General features: G+C 44.9%; 1 protein-coding gene across 1 annotated transcript in view; it reads right to left on the bottom strand.

Annotated features, from left to right (window-relative positions):
- The window catches only part of ANTXR1 (ANTXR cell adhesion molecule 1), a 168587-nt gene that overhangs the window by 82171 nt on the left and 61495 nt on the right, over positions 1-24921 (bottom strand). The window contains exons 9-10 of the mRNA XM_072746172.1: positions 14033-14093; positions 3768-4035 (exon numbers count right to left, since the gene is read on the bottom strand). Of these exons, the coding sequence (XP_072602273.1) occupies positions 3768-4035; positions 14033-14093 (329 nt within the window). The remainder of the gene's footprint in view (positions 1-3767; positions 4036-14032; positions 14094-24921) is intronic.

Below are 24921 nucleotides of genomic sequence, written 5' to 3'. Positions count from 1 at the left end.
TTCTCTATATGTTTTGTGTTTTAGATATGCATCACCTGTCCCTTAATGTCTTGCAAAACTTGGGTGAAAAGAATCTGGCTTTGGTGCTTTGGCTGGATTCTTTTTGTCTCTCTTTTCCAGTTCATGCATGTCATTTTCACCTGTGTCTAAGCACCCTGCTAAATTCATCCATTATATTGCAATTCAGTGAATAAACTTTCTCGACTCTAGAATTTACACTAGGTTCTTCTGTAGATCTGCTTTTGTTGAATGGTCTTCCCCTTGGTCTCACTGATCTCTTTACTCACTTTACATGTGTTTATTTACCTGCTCTTTTAAATTGTTCTTTTCTTGTTCTCCTGCTTTTTTCATTCATGTTCACGTGGCTGGGCATTTGGTGCTGTGAGCACTTTTTCAAAGGGGGTTGTTGGCTGTAGCAGTGCTATACGTTGGGTTAGATGTACATTGCCACTGCCAGGGCCACAGGGATCAGAATAGTCATGGACACATTTTAGGGTTTGTTTCCTGCCTTGGTGCTTCTGTATCATGTAGGTGGAATAATACCTTATTCTTATCTCCCTGCTTCTTTGAGTCACTGAGCAGCCAATGCTTTTTCCAATCTTAGTTAATCTGTGGTATAGCCCTTTGGAGCTGAATTTCTGCAGGGGGCTCTGCTCTAGCCTGCTGCCCTGCACAGGCTGATGTCCTACATCTCCATCAGTATAGGCAGATCCTCAGGACTAGCCTCCACAGCTTTGCTTACTGCAAAGACTTTGCATTCCCTTTTGTGTTTCCTATATCTGAGAGTTTCCTTCTTTTGAGTAGGGTTACACATTATAAATTTTTTTAAAGATTTTATTTATTTAGAGTGGGAACGGGGGGAGAGGCAGAGGGAGAGGGAGAGAGAGCACATACCGGCTGGGAACGATTTTGCTCAGCTCAAGGCTGTGACCTTCTTCAGAACCTGCAGAACATCACCCAAGGAGCAAAGATTCCCTTCATTGTTTGTAGGGACTTCAATGCAAAGCCAACAGAGGAGGTCTACAAACACTTTGCTTCCTCCAGCCTCAATCTGAACAGTGCGTACAAGCTGGTGAGTGCTGATGGGCAGTCAGAACCTCCGTATACTACCTGGAAGATCCAGACCTCAGGGGAATGCCGGCATACACTGGATTATATCTGGTATTCTAAACATGCTCTAAGTGTAAAGTCAGCTCTTGATTTGCTCACAGAAGAACAGATTGGACCCAACCGGCTACCATCTTTTAATTATCCTTCAGACCACCTGTCTCTACTGTGTGACTTCAGCTTTAACGAGGAACTGATGTACTTTTATTTAAAAAGAGAGAGAGAGAGAGAGAGAGAGAGAGAGAGAGAGAGAGAACAGCCTAATGTGGAGCTCAGTCCCATGACCCTGAGACTATGACCTGAGCTGAAATCAAGAGTCAGACACTCAACTGATGGAACCACCCAGGCATCCCTGCAATTTTTAAAATCATATTTTACCTAGAATTTCTGGATCTATTATGTGGAATGCAAATCCAGAAACTGTTTTAGATTTCTAAGTTTCTACGTTGATCTGTTGATCTTATTTTTGAGCAATGGCAAGAAAAGTGTGAGAGAGGTAGGTGTTAAGCTATGCTTTTTATTTTCTGGTTATGTTTATCATCAAAGAATATATTTAAATAAGTTCTACCTTTTGGCATTAATATGCTGGCATTTTTATTTGTGTCTTAATACAATAAATGTTTAAGGACATTCACAGCCATTTAAAAACATATTTATATATCTGTTCTATATAATTTTTTTATTATTCATTCAAAGACTTGGAAAGTCACATTAGCATCTCCCACTATAAATATAATCTTTCAATTTGTTCCTTTATGTGTTGCAGTTTTGGCTTCATGCAATCTGCTATTGTATTATTTGTTGGAAGACTCTGGGGCCTTCAACAGCCCTAGTTTTGTTACTGGGAAATCAATTAATCTTTTTCTGATCAATAATGGCATTATATTCTCTTCCTGTTATAAAATGTAATGCAGCATTTAAGAAAAAAATCTTGAAAGAGGAAATACATACTATAAAAGTGAAAATAATATTTTAAAACTTGGGATCTGGAGATGGGAAAGGAGAATGGAAAAAGTAAAGGAATCTAAATTTATTTTATTTCACAGAGGTGACTCAATAGGGACCGTTGCATTCATAAGGTGGAGAGAAAAATGTAGATCTGACTATGTTGCATTTTCAAATTTATTTATCTGTTCTGTCCTCCACAGTTTCTTGTTCGTATCATTTACCGAATGGAAGTGAGTAGGAGAATTAATAAATGAAGGACGAATGGTTTTTTCAAATTACAATTTTCCCCCTTGGGATATTTTTAATAACCGTATGTTTGAGTGTAGGAGTGTTGCTTGCAGGATGTCATATAGCTGAGTCACTGCCTCCCTCTGCTCCAAACTGTCAGCACAATCAGGCTCCAGCCAGATTCCCTACCCCTGTGGGCCCTATTCGTCCTTGAACGTGAATGAGGTGGAGAGCCTGTGCAGGTGTTTACAAGTATGTATTAGGAGAGGAAGGGAGGAGGGAGAAAGAGGATGTGCTGGGTTTCCCAAGGAACAAAATTTCAAGGAGAAGCTGGAAAACAAGCCTTCGGGATGTCCCTCTACAAGTCCAGGGTACATCTGCAGTTCATGTTATGCTAGCACAGCATCTCTGTGTAACCTCTGGGGCAATGCCAACACTGCGCCCCATTTCCATTCATCCTTAGGGGTTGGGTCCGGAGCCTCGCGCGTCTGGGAAGCCGACTTTGGAAGGCTTCACATCTTTGAGGTTAACCCTCAGGAGTTTCTCATCTTAGATTTGAGATTTGGGCTAAGAAGAGAGGGCAGGTGTACTCGAGCGACAGCACAATCGAAAGGGAAGAGAAGGTAAGAAGTCGGTAGAGGGCAAAAGTCCAACTTTCACGCTACGACCATTTAGGGATTTTTTTTTTTCAAAATGTTTTCAAATAGCATGCACTTTTGGGATATGTGAGAGCACTTCCAAGTATCAAGAAAATGAACCGAACGTTTCAAATGTTTGGAATTAGTCCAAGGCCAGGGATTCTGGATGTTTGTAAGGAACGTTTGTGAGGATGTTGGCCTATCTCTGTTTAAATAGGCAAGTGGTCTTAAGAAGGCATATCCCCAACTCTTCCTTTTTAAAAGCAAGACAGCACCTATGCCACGAGGCTACCAGGGGGCCGACGCGAGGGTCCCCACCGAGCGAGCAGACGTGCGGCTCCAGCCAGGCCCGTGATCTTTGACCCCCCAGGGTCACTGTGGCACGCACGTGTGAAGCATCTAAGAGGACCCAGCATTACACAAAATGTGTAATGTGTAAGAATACACCGTTTGTCACTGCAGATACCGAATCGATAATTGTCTGTGTGATGGATGCCAGATGTGACTCAGAACCGCGCACGTGCACCTGCGCCCCCAAAACCAGATGCCCCGCCTCGCCCGGGCGCGACACGAACCACACGCGCCCTTAACTGAAGCACCTGCCTGCTGCGACGCCTTGCAGAGAGCCAGGGTAGGGAAATCACTTCTCGCATGAAGCGCACCTCGCCTTCCCCCCACGTTCCTGTAGCTCACGTCAGGTACTCACCATGATGAGTTTCTTGGCCACTCCAGGCTCGAATCATCCAGATTGGAAAAGCTTCCAGAGTCTACACATGCAAGCCTAACAGTCTGGCTTTTGGTTTATTCAGAATTAATGAATTCAGACCGCCTATTCCGCACGGTTACGCGCGACGGGACCCAGGCCTCTGCGGGGACGCGCTGGCCTCTCCAGGGAGGCCGCGGTGGGGGCCCGAGGCCCGGCGGGGAGGCCTTGGGGGGCAGGGCCCTGCTGGGGCGCCCGGGGGTGGCCGAGCCGCCCGACACGGCCGAGGAGCCACAGCTGCGCGGGACTTACTGAGTGTGACGGACTCGTTGATCTTGAAGCTGCAGAGGACCCTGTCCACGTTGCGGGCGTGTCGGAAGCCGTTTCCTCTCACCACTACTTGGAACGATTCTGAAAGGAGTAAGGACAAGTCGTGTCATCATCTGACTGCCGTCCGTTAACCCCAAGTTGCCCCCGCCCTGGTGGGGGGCACTGGTTGGCCGCCTCGCCAGGCTGAAGGCCTCGGGGCCTGGACTCGGGTGGGCAGCCAACAGCCGGGGCGCCCTTAGCCACCCACTCCCACCTGCTCACTGCGGGCCGGAGGCGGCGTGCGGTGTCTTACTTGGGGTTCCCACCCTTGCCCTGGCCCGTGTTTCCCCTGCCCGGAATGCCTCGGCCCCGCTTCTCTATCCACCCAAATCTTGCCCATCTCTCAAGTCCCGGCAGCTTTGAAGGCTGTGACCCTGAAGCCGGGCCCGCAGCGGGGGGCGCCCTCCCCTCGGCCCCCATCGGCTCAGGACCCCTTAGGTCGGTTTACGTGCTGGACTCCCCTGCAAGGATTTCTTTAGAGCCCGAGGGGCCCAACGGTTTTTGAAAATCGCCGCCTCATGCCATCCACAGTCTGTCCTAAACGCTGTGGCAAGTGATTGTGCACTGATGGTGGTGTCTTTTCTTCCATGACTAGAACAATGTTCCTTTAGGTTGGGAATTATTTGATCCTGCTCCAGGTCCCCCGGTCTCCTCTGGGCACACAGCACTAGCACCCAGGATGGCGTGGGAATAGTTGGACTGAGCAACAAGTCAAGATCTTGCTTATCCGGGGGCCACTGTCCTGCACCGTCTGCCGGAACTGACGATGGCTCCTCCGGGTGGCACCGGCGTCTCTCAAGACAGGAGAGAGACTAACTGCAGGTGTCTGGCCCTGCATACCAAGTTCACGTTAGCAGAATGCGTGTCGAACTCACACAGTTAAGAGAACCCTTACGAAGTCCAAATAACCATCCTTCACAATAGTCTTACAAAAGGAAAATAAATCAGCTAAATTATTAGCTTAGAAATATTCTCTTAAGTTTGATAGTAACTAATAGCCCATGCTCTACTTCTTCTTCTTCTTCTTCTTCTTCTTCTTCTTCTTCTTCTTCTTCTTCTTCTTCCTCTTCTTCTTCTTCTTCTTCCTCTTCCTCTTCATCTTATTCTTCTTCTTTTTGGTCATTTTTTGGTGTATAAAGATTGGGGCTTTGGATTATGCTGTGTGGTATATAAGAAAGAAACCAGACTAAAAGTCAGAGGGAAAAGGCAGTATTTGTAAAAGTGGATCTTGAGCTGTAAATCGCCATACAAATGGACATTTTTTTGTTGGAAGAAGAATGGGATTAGAGAATTGGCATGTGGGACTCTTCCAAAGTTTAATAAGTGCATGAGTGCTAGTCACCTTCGTTCCCAGGAAACTAATTTAGAGATCGCGTATGCCGAGATACTAATATCGGATGCTAAAGGTCCCCCTCATCGTGCGCCAGCCCCGTGCTAAGCCTCGTATGTGTTCAACGTCATTTGTGCCTCAGCACAGCCCAGGGAGGTACAAATGAGAAAACTGATCTGAGTGAGGTTAGGTGACTGGTCCCAGATCACGTTATCAGAGGGGAGCCGGAATCAAAGTGCACCGGGCATCAAATGCCAGGCCCTTCGGACTCAGCCATTAGGCTGAAATGGAGCCTCACCATCTTGTGACAAATGGCCAATTTAGAGACCGATGTCGTGATTTTTAAAAGCACGAATTACACATAAATAATGATTATTTATTTTAGTGGTAGACAGGTTTTCTGTCTCGTGGAAAAGGGAGTCTGGCCGGGACGGGGAAGCAAGAAGTTGAAACCCACGCGAGAGAAGGCAGAGGCTCTGCAGGTGCCACAAACATACGAGTTAGAACAGAACGCTTTTGGGAGTAGGAAGGACCTTGACAACAAGGAGATTGAGGTTTCGACATCCTAAGTGACCTGCTCAAGGTCATGCAATTCGGAAGCAGCAAAACTGGGAGTATCCAAGTGTCCACTGCCTTAGTTTTGAGCTAGGATAATTAAGGTCACGGGCAAATAGTTTTTCGGGACCACAAGTCCTGTGGATATCAAGGCTTAACATATGCATGTTGACACATATACACAATTGCTAAGTTTAGAAGGACGGACAATTTGTTGAGAATCCTGCCGGGCATGGGGCTGACGCCACAGCTGCTTCAACAAGCCTTCTACTACGGGCCAAGCACTGTGGGAGAGTCTTATCGTATCTTATTTACTCTTTAAGCCTGTGGAAAGCCTATAGAAACCTACTTCTGTTCTTTATTTTGGACGTGAGACATCCAGTAATCTGCCGCTGGACACTTTTGCTGATGCAAAATGTTTTTCTGCCTCACTGCCGGGCTTCTTCTCTTGTTTCCTCAAACATTAGCGGAAGGAGACAAGACTCTGGAAATGCAGGCCACGTGCCAAGCTCTCGCCTCTAACACCATGTTCTAGCATTACCCGTTCAGCAGCTGAGTCCTCTATACAAAAAAAAAAAAAAAAGGCTGCCCACATGTCTTCTTGGCCTGACCCCAGGGTATTTAGAAAGAAAGCCAGCCGGAACCCATGACGTGGCAATGGTGGAAACCGAGCGATGTAACCCCTTCGGCCTGGGGAGACTGTGGGGGAACCGGAGCTCCGGGAAGCGCGGTAGAGCCCGGGCGCTCCCACCCTGCTGGGTGCAGCTGCTGTGTTCCTGCACATTTGGTTTCCAGAAGAGCCCAAGCGTCTGACCCTGCAGCCTGCCTGGAATGTCAGCCCTTCGCACATACAAGTTATATAACCAAACTCTGTCTCACGAGTCTGCCAGCAAGTGAGAACCAGGACACCCCAGCACCAGGACAGATGATTTAAGTTCATTTATCCAGAAAGCCCCGAACCTACCCCTCACAATACGTACAGCTAAGTGTTTTTATGCAATTTGCCTGTTGGGTGATGGCTCCTGCAAGAAGTGTTTAGGGGTTGTAGGGCTTTTGGGGGCAGGAATTTTGACTCGAAAATGATCTCTAATCCAATCTTTTAAGACATATATTCTTTGAGGTGTGTGTTTATCATGATTCTTTCCTCACTTTATTCTCAATAGTAATTTAAACTTCCCAGTGGTCGAGGGCATCATCTCTATTTCTGAAAGGTTTTTGAGCGTGCCTAACCCGGGGCTGAGTCGGTCCCAGTACTGAAATAAATAAGAGACATATCTTGGTACAGAAAAGGAATAAAGAAGAAGGAGAAGGTGGTCATTGTTTCATGTAGGGTCAGGTCTAATCCTGCTTATTTTCTGAGGCTTAAAAAAGTCAATGCCTGAGAAGAAGCTTCACACCATAACTCATTAGGGAAACATAGATCAAAACCACAATGAGGTATCACTCCGTGCTAACGAGAATGGCTGTAATAAGAGAGATGGGCAAAAACAAGTGCTGGTGAATAAAGTAGGAGCCTCAGACGTTGCTGCTGGGAATGCAAAATGGTGCAGCTGCTTTGTAAAACAGTTTGGCAGCTCCTCAAAAAAGTAAACCTACAGTTACCGCAGGACCTACAAATTTCACTCGTAGGTGTCTACTCAAGAGAACAGACCATGTATGTCCACACAAAAACTTGTATGTGTATGTCCATAATAGCACTATTCATTATAGCAAAAGAGTAGAAACAGCCCAAGTGTCTATCAGCTGAAGACCACGGCATTCACACAATGGAATATTATTCACCCAAGAAAGGAATCAAGTTCTGACCCACCCTACGACATGGATGAACCTTGAAAACATGGTGCCAAACGAAAGAAGCCAGACATGATAGGCTGCATGATGTACGATTCCGTTGCATTTCATTTCCATATGAAAAGTTTAGCAAATCCATAGAGAAAGAGAATCAACTGGCAGATGCCAGGGCTGCAGGGAAGGGGACATGGGGACTGACTGCTTAATGGGCGTGGGTTTCTTCAGGGAGCGATGAAAATATTCTGGAATTAGATAGTGGTTATGGTTGTACGACTTTGTGTATATAATACGAACCACTGAATTGCACTTTCTGAAAGGGTGAATTTTATGGTACAGGAGTTAAAGCTCAATTTAAAAAAAGAAAAAAATAAAGTCTCTGAATAACTGGATAAACGTATTCTATCCTGTCCCCTCCCTTTGTTTCTTTGATTTCGTTTCTTTTCCTTTTTTATTTTTTGAAATATGGAGGGGTGCCCTGGGGGGCTCAGTGGTTGAGCGCCTGCCTTCAGCTCAGGCCGTGACCCTGGGCCCCCCCGGGATCGAGTCCTGCGTCGGGCTCCCTGTGTGCAGCCTGCTTCTCCCTCTGCCTGTGTCTCTGCCTCTCTCTCTGTGTCTCTCACAAATAAGTAAATAAAATCTTTAAAAAAAGAAAAAGAAATGTGGAACAGAGTTTTGAGATGATGTGAATAAAGATCACCTATTATCTGCAGGTGAGAGTATCTCATGATCTGAAAACGAGACGTGTGTATTCTCCACGTGCTCTGGTCACCTAAGATTTCTGTGCAAAATTATTGCTACTGCTGTTTCCCCTTATGAGATAGTTTGAATTCACTTTCCTCTTAGATGCTTAATGGACATCAAAACATAAGAGACTGATGTGGGTTCAGTGCCCTCTGATACCGACATTATTCTAGAACTTTTAAATTTTATAGCTATTTGATTATAACAGCATTAGTGAGATATAACTGACATACAATAACGTGCATATAAAGTTATATAGTTTGACAAATTTGGACATATGTGTACAATCATGGGACAATACCATCAGGATAGTGAACACATTGTCGTACTCAAAAGTTTCCAAGTGCCCTTTGTAATCTCTGGCTCCTGACCACACAACCGCTGATCCCATGCAACCACTCATCTGCCTCTGTTGTACGATTAGTCTGCATTTTTTAAAGAGTTTTATGTAAATGGCATCATACAGTAAATAACTTTTTTTTTTGGTCTGGCTTCTCTTACCCAGCATAATTATTTAAAAACTCACCCAGACTTATCGAGATTTAGGCAGAGTCTATGCCTTTTTATTGCCGAGTATCATTCATTATATGGATAAACCACGATTTATTTATCCATCACCAAATGTTGATGAACATTTGAGTTATTCGCAGTTTTTGGCTCTTAAAAATGAAGCAGCTACAAACTTTCGTGTGCCAGTCTCTCTCTGGATATAGAGCTCCTTTTCTCTTGGATAAATACCTGGGAGTAGAACTGCCAGGTCAGACGACAGGTGTAGTGTGTTTCAATTTTAAGGAAACGCTCAGGACTATTTTCCAAAGTGACCGTGTTATTTTACATTTCCACTAACAGTGCCTGACAGTCCCGCCTCCAAACGGAAACATCTTTAAATGAAAAAGAAGGGCCAAGCAGAGAATTAAACAAGCCACTCCAAAGAGGTGCCTAGGGGCCAGGCTGGAGCTCTCTGAACACAATGAAATGCGAAAGAAATGAAACCACTGTTTGATGTCGCTCAAAAGTGTCTGGGCTGAGCACCCAATTCCAAATGGTAAACAGGAGGCCTAGCAAGGCCTTCTTTCTGCACGAACCCACCCAGTTTGACTACCAACAGTGGGAAACCACACAGTAGGAACGGGACAGTTGCTTCTGAAACGACAACGTGAGGAGCTAAATATAATCTCCTTCCGTGTCTGGAGTACAACAACTTCATATGTACAGCAGTTGGCAGGCTGCACACTTGATTCCAATTAGTTCCTTCCTGGAGGACGTGCTTACATAGAACGCTGGGAGTTTGGGGCCAACTGAGTGGGACCAGAGGGAAATTATACTTAGGCCAAGGGTGCGATTCCTGGAGAGGAGCTGAACTAGGCAAGGCCAATCTAACAAGGGGCAGCTCTCCTCACTGCAGAGGCTAATCTGCACAAATATTTAATTGTGAACTTTTAAAAAGAGACCTGGAACTATTTAAAAGCAGGTTATGTCAAAGGTGCTCTAAAGGCTCTCCCACAGCAGGGGACTTCCTACATGGAGAGCAGGAACTGTAAATACCGGCAACACAGACGTGAGCACCACACTAAACAGTAACCATATGCTGGGGTATTGGGGTGACAAAGGGGAATGGTGGGGTGTATGGTGAACGGGTAAGAGTCCATGCTTCTTTTAAAAAGAGAAGTTATTAGCCTCCAATTAATCATCACCTTGCAATAAATACGGGCCCAGTGTTACTAGATTTGATTTTTCAAGACAAGGTGGGAGTCTGAATTTTTTTAAATGTCAGCAATTATTTTTAATAAATAAAAGTGCAATTCAGTGGCTTGTATTATATACACAAAGTCGTACAACCGTAACCACTAATTCCAGAATATTATTATATTATAAACTGGTGTTTTGTTTTGTTTTATGTGTGTAGATCAGAAAGGACCTGTGTGCAGACTGGAAAGGGCTTGTAGGCTGCCCATTTATAACCTCTGGCAGTGCAGGAGTTCTGGGAAGGCTCTTGCTCCAAATAGTTGAACTCATGACATTGAATGAAATTCTTTTTGATTAGAGCAGATTAGATACCCTTCTCATTCCCTTTCCCCATAAAGACTTCCTGTTAACATGCAAAATCATGCCAGGTATACTGGATTCTTGGCCATTAAAAAAAAAATTCAGCCATTAATGCCTGAGCTGAAATTGAATTAAGACTTTAGAAAAATTCAAGTTATAAAGGACATCGAAAGGGTGATGGCATACGGTTACAAATGGCCAATGCTCACATAATTCTACGGGTGGAGAGTTCAGAGCAGCCACTCCTCTGCTGGAAAGTTTTAGTTGTAAATGTTCCACGTGTCAAGCCAAAATTTGCCTCCCTGATTTCCTCCCCAGCTTCTCCATGGTGGTCTCCTCAAGCTACACATAATAAAGCATAAGAATTCCTTTCCGCATGAGAATTCTTAAATATCCGAAGATGCTCTCGCAAGTGTCTCCGTTCTGTGTGTGAATCTCCATGGTTACTCCAGTCCTCGCTCATTCCACCAGCATCTCGTTACTGCTCCTGCTGCTCTTGGAACCTATCTCCACCCTAGTGCCTCACGTGGGGCTTGTACTTATGTGAACATAAGACTGTCTCCTAGAGCAGGCTGTGAGCTTCACGGGTGGTTGGGAGCAAGCGCTCTGGATTTGTGTACTCCTAACTTTTCATATTGCTTGGGACATAGTAGACACTAAGAGGTGATGGAGAGCAAGAAGGGAGGAGGCTTGGAAGAAGAGAAAATGGGAAAGCAAGAAAAAAAAGGAAGGAAAAGAAAGAGGAAGGGAAGGAGGGAAGAAGGAGGGGAAAGAAAGGAAGAAAGTAAAAAAGAAAGAACTGATCAGTGAATACATTTTTGGCACTGTTTCCTGATCCATCACCTCTTCTATGGGCAAACCTTTGTCAGTACCATTTTTAAAATGTGGGACTTGGAGCCATGGTCTGAACGTGGCACAGTAGGACGTGAATTGGCTCTCTTAACCCGGACATGGGGTGGCTGTCGATGCGCCCAGAGATCTCATCGTCTGGCTTCCCACCACCCCCCAGGGGTATTCTTATTGGCCATCAAGATAGTTGTCTTTCTCCTTGTTTTTTCTTTTCCCCTAAAAGACTCAGTCGGGTCTCCCCAAAGTGCCATACAAACCCAAGCTCCCCACTCTGTATTTGTCTCCTTAAATTTTGCCCTGTTATTTGCAGCCTGACCTATAAAGATCTGTGCTGGACCTCAGTCTTGCTGTCCACCCAGTGCATTCATTATCTCGCTGCCTCTCTCAGAGCTCAGTTTGCTGTCAGAGCTGTGGTTGCTGCTGGGCTGCCGGGGAGAGCCAGCTGAGATCATGGTCTTGGGGGAACGCAATTGTCAGCAGAGAGTGTCTTGAGCGGGACAGGCCTGGGTGGAGCTCGGCAGACACAGCCAGGGCTGCTCGGGGGACCCAGGAAAGGATGCAACTCACAGACAGGGGAGGGGGCTGAGTAAAAAAGATTTCTGATGAAAGTGAACTCTGCCTTTTTCACAGATTTTTCTAGGGTTCAGTGCCACCATGCTACTTCAGAAATATGGACCATCAGTTACTTCCTGTTTCTTTCTGCCTCTGACACATATTGAGTTAATCATCTTGCAGGTGCTCTGAACTTCATCAGTGTTCTCCCCAGTTTGGGTTCGGCAGACAAACACACGGGCACATTTTTCTCATCTGGGTATGTTGTCAACATCACGATTCTCGCGTTGACCTTGCATCCTCATTAAAATGATGTCGATGATAATGATGTTGCCTCGTTCTGTACAACAGCTTATGCTTTTTTTCAAAGCATTTTCATGTAAATTCCTGGGTCTTCACAGTAGCCCGATGAAAATCAGAGAGCAAGTGTGCTCAGGTCTACCTGACAGGTATTCACTGCTATGGACAAAGAAATGGGCGCCAGTGCTTCGGGAAAGCCACTTACTCCAGAGAATGGTCACCGATTGACCTTCGGGGAATCCATGGAAGGACTTTTGGGGGTCAGGGTATCTTTTGGCAGTTTCATTGCCCTTAGTAAAGCTATTCTCTAGCATGTTTTAATCCTTATGATTTTCATTCAAGAGAGGTGGGAGCTTGCCTTTTTCAAAAGCTAGGGCTAGCTTCCATTACTGTGTCTTGTATTCATTTTTTCTTCATAAAAAGTAAAGGAAATAGAATTGGATAGTTTACTCTGATACAGGAAATTACTGCTGGTCTATAACATATGCAGTATTGCAGATAGGCCAGAGATTTTTAAAATATCTAAAGAAGGCTTCCTTGGATTGGACTGACCAGAGATTTGTCTATTTTACTGGTTCTACAGAAGAAACAGCTCTTGCAGTGATTTATCGGTTGAATTGCTTTCATCTGTTTCAATTTATTAATGCATGTAAATCTTTTCTCCTTGTATTTCCAGAGTTCAAAAAATCTTTTACTTAATTCTTAATTACTGATTTTTCTTTTCCATTTTTTGAGAAACATTAAACTCCATGAATTTGCTAGGATCAGATCTTGTGGACCATGGTATCTCTGTGCCATATTCATCAAGTTTATACATGTGGTGTTTTCATGGTCTCAAATCTCAGTGGTATGTATATAAAGGGGGTGCTGGTTTACTACTCTTTGATTCCAGAGTTATTTTGGAAGATATTTTTCTGTGGTTCAACTGGTAGAGATTTTGTTTTTATTTTGGCCTTGTTCTATCTTTGGCTATTAGTTTCTGGTTTTGTTTCATTTTAATTAGACAGGTCAAAGGTACGATATTAATTTCTTATGCTTAAGTGAAAGGAGTTAATGAGGGTCAAATAAGCAAAAATCATTGCATTGTTTGTTGAAGAAATAATGAATCAAGACACTCAGCCAACATTTATTGGTTGACCATCTATTAAGGGCCAGGTACTCTATTAGCAGATCGGATTCTTGCTCTGTCTGCAAGAACCCTACAAAAGGGGAATTGATTATGTTATGAATTAACAGGAATTGTATTAATGGTCTTTAGACTTTCTGATTCACTGCAAGGTTGCAACACATCCAGTTTGCACATGGCTAAACTGCAAGTCTGGATTTTCTTCGTGAATGGGGTAATTGCATAATGAAGGAACTTCCCTATTTTCTGATGATTTTAAAATGAAGGACCTGTAAAAATTGGAGACATGGATTCACCTTGATCTAAGGAATGCTAATTAAGGCTCCTCATTTGCACAGACCTCTTCTAAGGCCCTGACACGGGGTACATGTGGTCATATGCTTTTGTCAAACTTGAGAAGGTAAGATTGTTCAGTTCTTTTTCTTAACAGGTTCTCCTGGATCAGCTCCACTGCTTTTCAGGGCAGGATGTTAGTGGTGATGTGTGGGAGGGAACCCAGTATGTCTGCAATACTCTCGTAATTAGTTCTCATGAAAGAAGAGAATTTGGACAGATTTTTTTCAAACAACTGACATGTTGCTTCTTTCTTTTATTTTTTTCCCTAGCAGCAAATTTATTTAGCAACTTTTACTCCTCCTTTCACCCTTCCCTTTCTTATCCTGTCTCCCCTCCTCACCACCAATGAAATAAATGTGATTTGAACTCAAAATAACCATCATTTGCATGAGATCATTTAGCACTTAATTTACCTCCTGCACATATGGTGGATGGTTCAGCTGCTAAAATTTCGATGCAGGACTTCTTCAAAATCTAGAAAGAGAGGAAATCAATAAGTCAAAGCAAAGTTTATTTTATTAGAAGCAGGGTTTTGTTTTTAGTTACTAACACAGGAAGGTCCAAGGACATTAGGTTATAGTGGGTGGATGGGTGGTAACATCTTTACTAATATTATTAGCATCAAACATTTAATGAGCCAACATTGTGTTAGATGCCTCTGGGCATTCTCAAAGCCATAAGAGTTATTCCTTCATTTGTTCTTTCAGCAGATATTTATTGAGTCTATGATATGCCAGTCTTGGTTATGGAAAGGTTTAACATCTGGGTAAGGAAATGGGACTTACACTTGAAAAGATAAATAATGATGGTTCGTCATTGTGGTAGTTGCCAGAGTGAAGGGGGAGATAGTAGGAGCTGTGGCGTTCGTGGGGAAAATCACCAAGGGCTGGCACATTGGAAAGGGCTTCATGGAAGCAATGGGCACTGAGGATAGGACTCCTGTCAAGTGGAAAGGAGTGAGTTTGGGGAAGGTTGGGATCCAGGTGAGGAATGGCATGAAGAAAGGTGAGAAGGCAGAAATACATAAACTTCTTTAGCTGGAACAAAAGGAGCTTGAAAAGTACAAGTAAGAGTGATAATAGGCAAAGCTGGAGAGGTAAGGTGGAGAATCACTTTCTGATTATTCTGAGTTCCCTCTTTTTGTTAGAAAAGTTTGGAAAGATGTTTCAGGGGAGGACACTGAAGACTGCTTGTTGTGCCTCACTCTTTGGACCCTGAGAGTCTTACTTAAATGGAAATGGACTCTTCCCTCCAAAAGAGCATCTTGTAGGGTTGAGAGGAGGAGAGTATCAGGGGACCAACCCATGACTGCACGGGGTATTAATCAAGGCTGCTTTGTGCCAAAGCAGGATATCTGACCGGTAGGGCGTAAGCTTCTCTCCACCATTTATGAATTCCGTGTCTTGTTGAGTATTGATTCTCAAATTTCATCCAAGCATTTGAAACAAGGACACTGAGTTAATTTACCAAGTAAATGAAATCTCTTTATTTGAGTCATACTTAATTTGGAAATGGAGATGGTTCAGAGGGCTGAAGGAAACCATTTCTCTATTTATGAAAGGGGCATTTGTCGAAGGAATTAATAGTGAAATTATAACATTTAAAGTCTGGAAAAGAAAAAAGCATCTTTTAGCATTTAAACACCCATTTATTTGCATTGATGTATTGATTTATGTTTCTTTGTCCCAGCTAAAGCGATGCGGACACCGCAAGATACAATCACATGAAAGATACAATAAATTGCAAGAGAAGAGGACACAGGTTAAAGGAAAAATAAGGGGAAGATGAGGTAGAAAAAAAATACAGTGAATAGCTTATTTCCTTGCTAGGAGTGGTTCATGGATTTAGTTCTAAATTTCTAGTAGCAAATGAGAAGGTCAAGCAATATATATGATATTCTCAATCGGTGGAATAAAAACAAATCAGTTTCTAAGAAGAGATAATATTTACCCATTCCAGAGAGAAATCTGGGCATCCTCATAGAGAAGCATTGTGAGAGGAAATGAAGAACATGCTTCAGAAAATCTTTCTCTGATGTACAGATGACAACACACCAAAATGTAGTCATAGAAACAGGCTCTCTCACAACCATGTGTTTTAGGGAAGTCTATAGACCCAAAAGTCATAAGGAGCAGTATTTCTTCTTCTTGACAGTTCTAAATTCAGGTTTCCAGCTACTTTTCCTGATATTCCTTCTCACTCTTGTACAGTTTTTAAAGGCAATTTTGTACTTGGATTCCTCTATTTGTTTTCAGCTTTTACGTGATTCCATGGGAGGAAGCAATTTGCTCTTTTTTGTCAGTGTTTGCCTTACTTAATTGGTCTCTGCTTCACCCAGACACCCCCGCCTACTACCAACAGGTATAGCCTCAGATCCCCACTTGTGCTGGAGCCTTTTCCAACAGCAACACACATGCACCGAACTCCCCAAGTCCGTGCCCATCTCGGGTAGAGTAAGTGGTCCTCATACACCTGGCCTGGTATCACCACTGAGCTCCCGAGTTCCCTCCATTGTCATTCTCACTTGGGACCAGGGACCAGGGACCTCAAGGATATATGCAGGGCATTGGTGTTTCCCTGCGGGCTTCTCCATCCTCCCCTAGTTCATCTAGTCCTTTAGGTCTCTTATGTAGGTAGCAACATCCTAGGACTGGGGCTTCCCAGAATCCTGGTGTGCAGGGACTCATATCCCAGATGACAACTGTCCTACTTGAATCATGACTGTCCACCCCCTCTCAGCCAGCAAGTTTGCTGTCACTGGGCTTTTCCTGCCTGAAGGGCCACCTCAGCCAGTGGTTGCCTCGCCTGAAGGAGGTAGCCATCCTCCCTTCCACATGTCCTCAGGCACAAATCTCCAAACAGGCCACATTGGAAGAAACAGAATTAACCCATATAGAGAAACCTAGTAAACAGTGGCATTAGAACAATACAAAGCTGTTTTTTTTCTTTAATGTTTTAAATAAAATTCCTCAGGCACTTGACATCTCTTTATAAATCATTTGATCATCCACAACTACAGATTTCAAAATAACTCAAGAATAAAAATTGAGCTATTGGATCTATCTTATCTGTGTTCCCAAACTCCCTCAAAACACATACATGATATTTTCCCCCATGTAAGTTCCTGACTTTGAACTGACATTTTTGAATCAATTTTAATGCTCAACTAGGGGTTGGTAAAGGAAATACCATGAATCTCTGACCACAAAGACACACTAGCAGGTTTTGTCATAATAAACACATGCTGTATTATTCTCTCAAAGTGTCTGCAATTAGTTGATAAATCTAAGGAGTGTATGAAGGGCCAAAAAATGTCAGCCAAGCACTGTGATTCAATCCAGTAAAAACACAGCTTTCCCAATCTTAACTTAAAACATCTGGAAGGGATGCATTGCAGCCAATACAGCAAAATTTATCAGTGAGGGGGATGGGCAGGATTTGTCTGGGACTGCGGCTTCTATTAGTTTGAAATGTCTGGTTCAAAAGGTAGGAAGCCATGATGGCAGTAGGTGGATTTGAGGGTTTCCCTTGGTTATTAGCAGCCCAGACTATGATCAGTCTGTCTGGGCTGCCGCAGACAATACATCAGCTTAAGGTCTGGAGACTGGATGGGAGTTGGGGTGGGGGGTGGGGGCGCAGAGGATCTGTCCCCAACTTGAGCAGCGGTAGCCACGGGAGAGGTGCAGATCTCGCCCTGGGAGATCGCCCGAGGGAGTAGAATGGGCTCACACAGGGTCAGGGTGATGCCGAGGTGAGAGGACATTGGCCTCCGATGGAGACCGGGTGAAGACCACCACATGCAAGTATAATCCAAGGTGGAGAGTGCGTCCTGGCCCTGGTTCTATACTTACCTGACCTAGGGTCCTTGACAAATCCTTTAAATTTTCTGTTTCCTAATTTTGGAGAGCAGTTTGACATGGGGGGTATAGGTTGGAATTCGGAATCAAACTGCTTGGGTCAACTCCTTCGTGAGCAGTGTGACCTTGGGCAAGTTCCACAACCTCTCCGAGTCTTCATTTCCTCATTTATAAAAGTGGGATAAGAACAGTACCTACTGCATAAGGCTGTTGAGTTGGGAAGATTAAATGAGATAATACTGGCCGAGCCTATAGCACAGTGCCCGGAACCTGGTAAGTCCTCAGCTAATGGTAACCATTGTTCCTAAGAACTTGGCTCTAGAGACTATATAAGACACACTTGGGCTCTGGATAGATTTATGTCCAAATCTAAGCCCTACCACTTCCTGGCCATGTGGACTTGGACTAGTTATTAAAGCTCAGTTTTCTCTTCTATAAAAGGGGGATAAGAAATACACTGACCTCGCAGAGCTGTATCATGGTGAAATGAATGACTGACATAAACGCAGAGACACTTTGTAAATTCATTTGGACTTAGGTAGTCAAGTTCATATGAGATCGGAGAGTCAGGAAGGGAGTGAGATCAAGGAAAACTGGCAAGTTTTTTGTCTTATAGACAGAACTAGACAGAGGTGATTGGTCAGTAGGTAGTAATTTAACAAGCCTTGGACCACCAGCCAACAAATGCCCTTAATGAAAAGAAGGCACCAAGAAATCGGTTCTCGATGGTAGCTGATACTACTTGGGCAGAGACAGTAGCTCATATATGCTTCTATCTCATCACCCGCCACCGGCTCCTGCTTAATCATATTTGCTGAAAAAAAAAAAAAAAGCCCACCAAAAAAGAAAGATGGCTAAGAATATATTCCTGTCATCTTTTGGACAGATTTCAAGAAGAGTATATATGGGAAAGCACATTCAGAATCCCTAAAGCACCGTATGAATGTGATGTGTGGTTTGCTCATCTCATTAGATTGTTGAGGGAGTAAGAGGAGCAGCAGATGTAGAAGAACTTTGCCAAGTAATAAGAACTACTCAATATATTTAAACTGAAATCTATTGTGGATCAGTCCAGGTTGTATATGAGAGCTTATTTTTTTGGGATTCGAAAACTCTAGGGTCCTTCCTCATAAAGTTCACAGTTTCTGCAGAGATTTCTCAAGAATCCTCAAATTATTGTGAATTATCACCAACCCCACCCTTACTGTACACACATCTTGTTTTTTTTTTTTCCTAATTGCTCTGCCTCCTTCCTCAATAAATAATTGACCTTCATTTACTTGACCACTTCCTGTTTAAAGATTTTTTTGCGTGTGTTAGTAAGGACCAGCCTTTTTTATACATTGGTAGTACAGGGGCCTTGTGCTTCCATGCATCCCTGGGAAAGTCTTTCAGAGCACATTTGTTGGTGTCTTAATTGTTATGAAGGGCGCATTCTGGTTTTAAGAGGTTTGGAGCTTGAAGCAGGCTGGCCCAAGGTCAGTAAACTATGTATTGGCTGATCATGTCTACGTAGCTCTAAGACAAAAACCTGGCAGCTGTCCTTAATCTCACTGTCACCCTTCAAGTCTAATACAGATTTTGCTGCCCCTCCTATGCCCTAGTGATTTTACCAGACATATTTCTGCATCCATCCACAGTTTAGTAGAAACTGTCATCGTTCAGAGGACTCAGTATGGTTTATAATTATATATTTATTTTTTTGATTGTTTGGTCATTATCTATCTTCCTCCTTAGACTATGAACTCCAGAGGCCAGGAATGCATTTGTTTGACCCAACACTACATCCATAATGCCTAACCTGGCACAGAGTAGACACTAAGTTCATATTTATTGAATAAATAAATGAATAAATGGCATACTTTCTGCATGGCTTCATACGCTGGCATTATAGTTGACTAGGTATTGATTGGCCTTCCTTTTTCTCTATAAATACAATTTTAGAGTCTTTTAAAAAATTTTATTTAAATTCAATTTGCCAACATACAGTAGAACACCGTGTGCCAATCTTAGGGTCTTTTGAATAATCAGGCCATACTCTGCATCTTGTAACACCTCCCTCTTCTTATTCTTCTTCTTATTATTACCGTCTTTGGGGACTGCTTTCTCAGAGGACCTGTTTCAACAACTCTGTTTTCCTTTTTAATGGCTAATCTTTTTAAACAATAATGCTGTAGGTACGTCACGTTCCCACGTCTAAGATCGGGATTGGCCTACCTTGTAAAAGGCTTTGACTCCTTTACTTGGGAAAATGGAGAGGTCTGGGCTTGGGGGATGGGACTCAGGCTCCCACAGGAGGCCCCGTACACTACCGCTGCTGGCAGAGTGTGCACTGGGTTAGCCTGGGGACCACTGCTTTTGGAAAATGCCGGGCAGCTTAGGACATACGACTGTTTCCCCCAAGGCCTTCAGGACTGGCAAGGTTGTCTCCATAAATTTTGACTTTATTTGATCTCTAACAAAGTGTATTTATTTATTTATTTATTTATGAGAGAGAGAGAGAGAGAGAGAACAAGTGGCAGGGAGAGGGCTAGAGAGAATCCCAAGCAGGGCATGGAGCCTGACCTGGGGCTTGATCTCACGACCCTGGGATCAGGACTTGGGCCAAGATCAACAGTTGGCCGCCCAACTGATGGAGCCACCCAGGTGCCCCAGATCTCTAAAAAAGTGTTTTTTTTTTTTTTCTTTTTCAAAAAAGAGAGTCACCTTCCCTAACTAAATTCCATCTACACTTCAAACCAATAGGCACAGCTATTGTTAACTACGGATATTATCCTAGATCCGTGTCAGTGCTACAGAATCTGAATTTAAAATAAAATCTACTCTGATATCTCATCTATCTGGGATTCATATATGACCTTATGTATACTCCTACTTTGCTAAACGAATACTCTAAGATGCAAGAAACACAGTTTAAATGGATTTCTGAATTTTGGACAACAAAGCTTATATCCTCAAAATATGCAAACGTTTCTGGCCGGGGCCAGGGGTGGGGAGAACCCAGCTCACTTAAATAAATACGACTCTTCCCTCAGTTAGTTTCGCGCTCAGTTGAGTCTGGTGTGAAGGAGCATAGGACAAACAAGGTTCTGAAACTGAGGAAATTCCTTTTTTTTCCGCTAAACCACTTTCTTCTCCTGTTTTCAGAAGGAAAGCTCGGGTATCTGTGAACCCTGAAACGTGGTTTATTTAGTAAGATGAGCCTGTTGACCTCCAGAATATTGGCGAAGTCAGCGGCCCTCCTTGAGAGCTGAACCCTGCAGCGTGTCACTGGATTTCGTTCTAAATTCTTCTGTTGGTTTTCCAGTGGGTCTTAGCAGGCTCCTCGATAGGAGGAGGAGCCGACGGAGGAGAAGGGGTGCCCTGACGAGTAGCTGGACGTGCCCCTCTGCGATCTTGGTAGCCTCGTCAAGCTATGAGAATTTTTATTACATTGAACCCTCAATAAAGCCAAAGAGAAATAAGAGCTTACTTGAAATGGCCTGAAGGTCTGCAAAGTCTGAGTCTAATGACTAATTGCTGAGGTCAATGTTTTTTAAAAAGATTTTCTGCTCACTACAGAAACGACAGTTGATTCTATTTATGTTTTGTATCCAGGCCTGCTAATGTGAAAGGAGCCCCAAATGCAGTCTTTTTTATAGATACAATCTTGGAAGAGAGGGTGGGGGAGGGACTGAGGGGTTTTACAAGAAGCAGAGCCGCAGGGCTGCCCACTCGTCATGCAGGCTGGTCACGAACGCTGTGCAGCTCTCTGGGCTGCTTTTTAATGACTATGCAAAGCATAGCATCGTACGGCATGAAAAATATAACAAACGGGGCCAAAAAATAGAACAGAAGGCACCGCTTAGCGTCTGACCCGGAGCAAGGGCGGAGAGATGGGAAAGATCAGTGCCCGGCAAATGATGCCAACAATTCATGCCCTGGGGTTCAAGGCAGGGAGAGCTGAAGGTGGAGGAGACCAGGGCAGGCTCCAAGGAGAAGACAGGACTCACGGGGCCTCCAGGTCTAGACTGTGAGACAGGCCTCAGGTGGGGCGGAGGAAGGGAAGGCCTGGGAGACGGGCTTTGCCTCTTGTCGTAGCTTTGTGAGGCCTGGGCCAGAGGAGGAGGGGTACAGGCCTTCCAGTTCCCGTGAATGAAAGGGAGAAAGTCAGCACAGAATCTGGTTTTCATCAATAGAGTAATTTCACATACACCACGGAACGGATTGATCCTTCAGTTTCGCCGATCTTACAGCTTCCTTGAGACCCGGGATGTTCACGCCTGGACTCGTGAGAAATCCCTGCAAACATAGTGGTGTCTGCTCGATACCTGTCGATTGTTGATCGGACACGCAGGACGCTCTGTGGGCGGCTTTCCCCCTGCTTGGTAGGAAGCCCAACGCGGGCTGAAATGTTTATTCCAGGGAAGCCGTCCGGAGGGGCAGGTTTCGGTGCCAGCGCCTGGGTTCTCCGACTCGCAGGCAGTGTGCCTGGCTCCAGGCGGCACACGGGGTGGGGGGTGGGGGGGCTTCGAGGTGAGCAGGCCGAGCGTCGGGGTTCAAAGCTGCCGACCAGGCCTCGCGCAGGTTCCCGTTTCACTGCCTGCAGCACTTTTGCAAAAGCAAACAAAGGCCCAGGAGACTTGCTGGACCTTCGCTTCATATTTTCGCTCGACGGCTGGCGCTATACCTACCAGCTGCGGTCACTGGAAATTCCCCGAAGAAGCCACAATAAGGGAAGGCGAAGAAATAGTTTCTTCCTTTGCAGTTTTACTGGCTTTCAGGGCTGCAATCTTTCAACCACCCAGAGCCTGTCTTATAATTTATCAACCCGATTCTGCAAAAGCAAGTAGAAACTCCGTCCTCGGAGGTAGAGTCCTGGCATGGGGAAGGAAGGATGTTCCCTTTAGCCCGTGGCGAGCTGCCAGCTTGCCCCGGAGGGGAAACTCCATCCATCGGGCAGAAATCGGTGTTTTCAGACGGGCTCCCCGCCCCCCCCGTAGTAGAAGGCCCAGGGCTCCCCCGCCGCCCGCCGTGCTCCGGGTCGGGGCGTTGCCTCTGCTGCACCGATGCGAACCCCATCAAGCCACCGCACATTTCTGTGCTCAGCGTCTCCTCCTCTGCTTCCTGGCCTCCGCCTGCGACTGAGCGGGGCACGGTGGCCACTCCCATCGTGGGCATTAGTCTGTTCCGGGTCACTGCTCACTGCTGCGTGGCCGGGACAAGCCAGCTGATCTCTGTCCTTATGGCATCTACTTCTGTACAAGGGACGACGACATCCACCCCAAACAGTGGTCATGAGAATCCAGTGAGACGCCTACGTTAAATGATCCGCTCAGCGTCTAGAACCCCAGAACTCCCTAAATGGCAGCTCTTAGTATTTTTACCTTCCCAAGGAAACAGAGGGGGGGGGGCGGAAAGCACAGGCCCTGGAGTCACCGCTCAGAGCCACGTGCTCTGCGGAAGGTTACTGGACGTTCAGTGTCTTCATCTGTAAAATCGGAATAACAGCATTTCTCCACAGGGTTGCTATGATGCTAAGATGTGATCATATTAGATGGGATAAAGGCACAATGTTTGGTCCCAAACACAGCTGTTGAAGTCTTTTTTTCCCCTTAAGATATTTGTTTATTTATTTATTTATTTATTTATTTATTTATTTATTTAATTTTTTTAATAGAAAGTGAGCATGTGAGAGTGGCAGGAGGGGCAGAGGGGCAGGGAGAGACAAAATCTCTAGTAGAGTCTGTCCTGGGAACAGAGCCCAACCTGGGGCTTGAGGTCACGACCCTGAGACCATGTCTTGAGCCAAAGTCGAGCGTTGGAGCTTAACCGACTGAGCCACCAGGTGCCCCGCGCCGCTGCTGATATCTTTCTGCCTCTTCCCTGTGTCCTGCTGTTGAGAGACGAAGACGGGAAACAAGTGGGGAGGCCACGAAGGAGAAGACATTGCACAAATCTAACACATAAGTGCTTCCCCGCGAGTAGGGACGGGTGGGGACCTGTGAAAAGATCAAAACGCAGGAACCAGTTTGTGGAAGCCGAGAATTCTGGGATCTGCTGACTCCAGGCCCTGATCTTCAGCTCCTGGGAATCCAGTGGTGCTTTTCCACTTCCTCAGACATTCCCGCCCGAATACTCGGGAAAGAGCAGCATCTCTGGAAGCGGCCGCGGTTCAACGTCCCGACTCACCCGTTCCGAGGAGGAAGCCCTGGGGCAGCTGCTCCCACCATCCTGCCCCTCAGCTTCCTCACCTGCCAAACTGGGATGAGACCTTCCTCCGAGAGGGGCTGAGGAAGGGCCCAGCAGGAACGCTGGCGCACGGCACACGCTCCCTAAGTCACCGTCATTTCTCGTCTTCACGGGCCAACATTCCTATTGGTGCTGAGTGTTTATTTATTTGTCATCGGAGGAGACACAGATCAAGTGCCGCGATTCGAGATGCCCCGAGAGTCCTAATTCCGAGCATCGTTATTCCATTGCCGGACTCTATCTCTGGCTACAGGTTCCCACTGTCCTGAGAGGAAAATAGCGTGGCCCTCGAGGCCGCGCAGGATTTAGCCTCCGCCTCCTCCTCACCTCATCCATCTTCTGGCGTCCCCCACTTCAGCAGCGCTCTTCTTTCATTCTGCTATGCTCCATCATAGGGCCGCGCTCTGCCAAGAATGTTCTATCCGTGCTCCTCCAGCAGAGGCTTGATTTCATCCCTCAGGTCACGTCTTCAAAGGGGCCTGGGTCTTTGTCAATCCCTTCGCTCTTAATTTTGGTAGTTGGTTACAACTTTTATACCACTTTTCACAATTTTAAATATATGTTTATTTATTTACTGGTTTTTATGTGTCCCTCCCACTAGATTATATAAACTCCACTAGGCCAGGGTCTCTATCGCTTTCCTTACAGCTGAATGGCAAGACTGTACTATAGAAGGTTTTCATTGAGGACTGGATAAAAAAGCAAATGTTGGCTCTTCCATCTTGATTTGGGATTTAAACATAGGTCATTATGGGCTGAAAACCTTAAGAACCATCTGAGTCTGTTGAGAGTTGTTCTGTACTCCTATTTGGGATAATTAAGCCCAGCCCTATCTTATTATGAGAAAATAACCAGCCACAAAACAACATCCATGGGAACAAGCTGGACTAGATGCTTCAGATGGGTGGGGGGAGGGGAGGAACAGGAGCTTTCTTTTCAGTATCCAGAGGAGAAATGAACCTACTTCTTAAAAATAGCCAACTTTAGGCCATAATTATTTCTGTCTGACTTGAGAAAGATGAGCCCTGCTGCGCTTGTCCCTGTTTCTCTGTCCAAGCAAACGAATTAACGACAGCCATAAACATGGGTTTCAAGTGTTGGAAGGATCGAAACCACGAGCATAACTCCCAGATAAAAGCTCGTAAGAATGTTATCATTCAGCTCAAGTTTGGAGACTGGAATCTCAAATTATTATTTTTTTTCCAGTTTTTGAG

The sequence above is a fragment of the Vulpes vulpes genome, unplaced genomic scaffold (genome assembly GCF_048418805.1).
Source record: "Vulpes vulpes isolate BD-2025 unplaced genomic scaffold, VulVul3 u000000657, whole genome shotgun sequence".
Classification (NCBI taxonomy): domain Eukaryota; kingdom Metazoa; phylum Chordata; class Mammalia; order Carnivora; family Canidae; genus Vulpes; species Vulpes vulpes.
The sequence above is the reverse complement of the archived record's forward strand: the minus strand, read 5'-3'. Positions and strand labels throughout refer to the sequence as shown.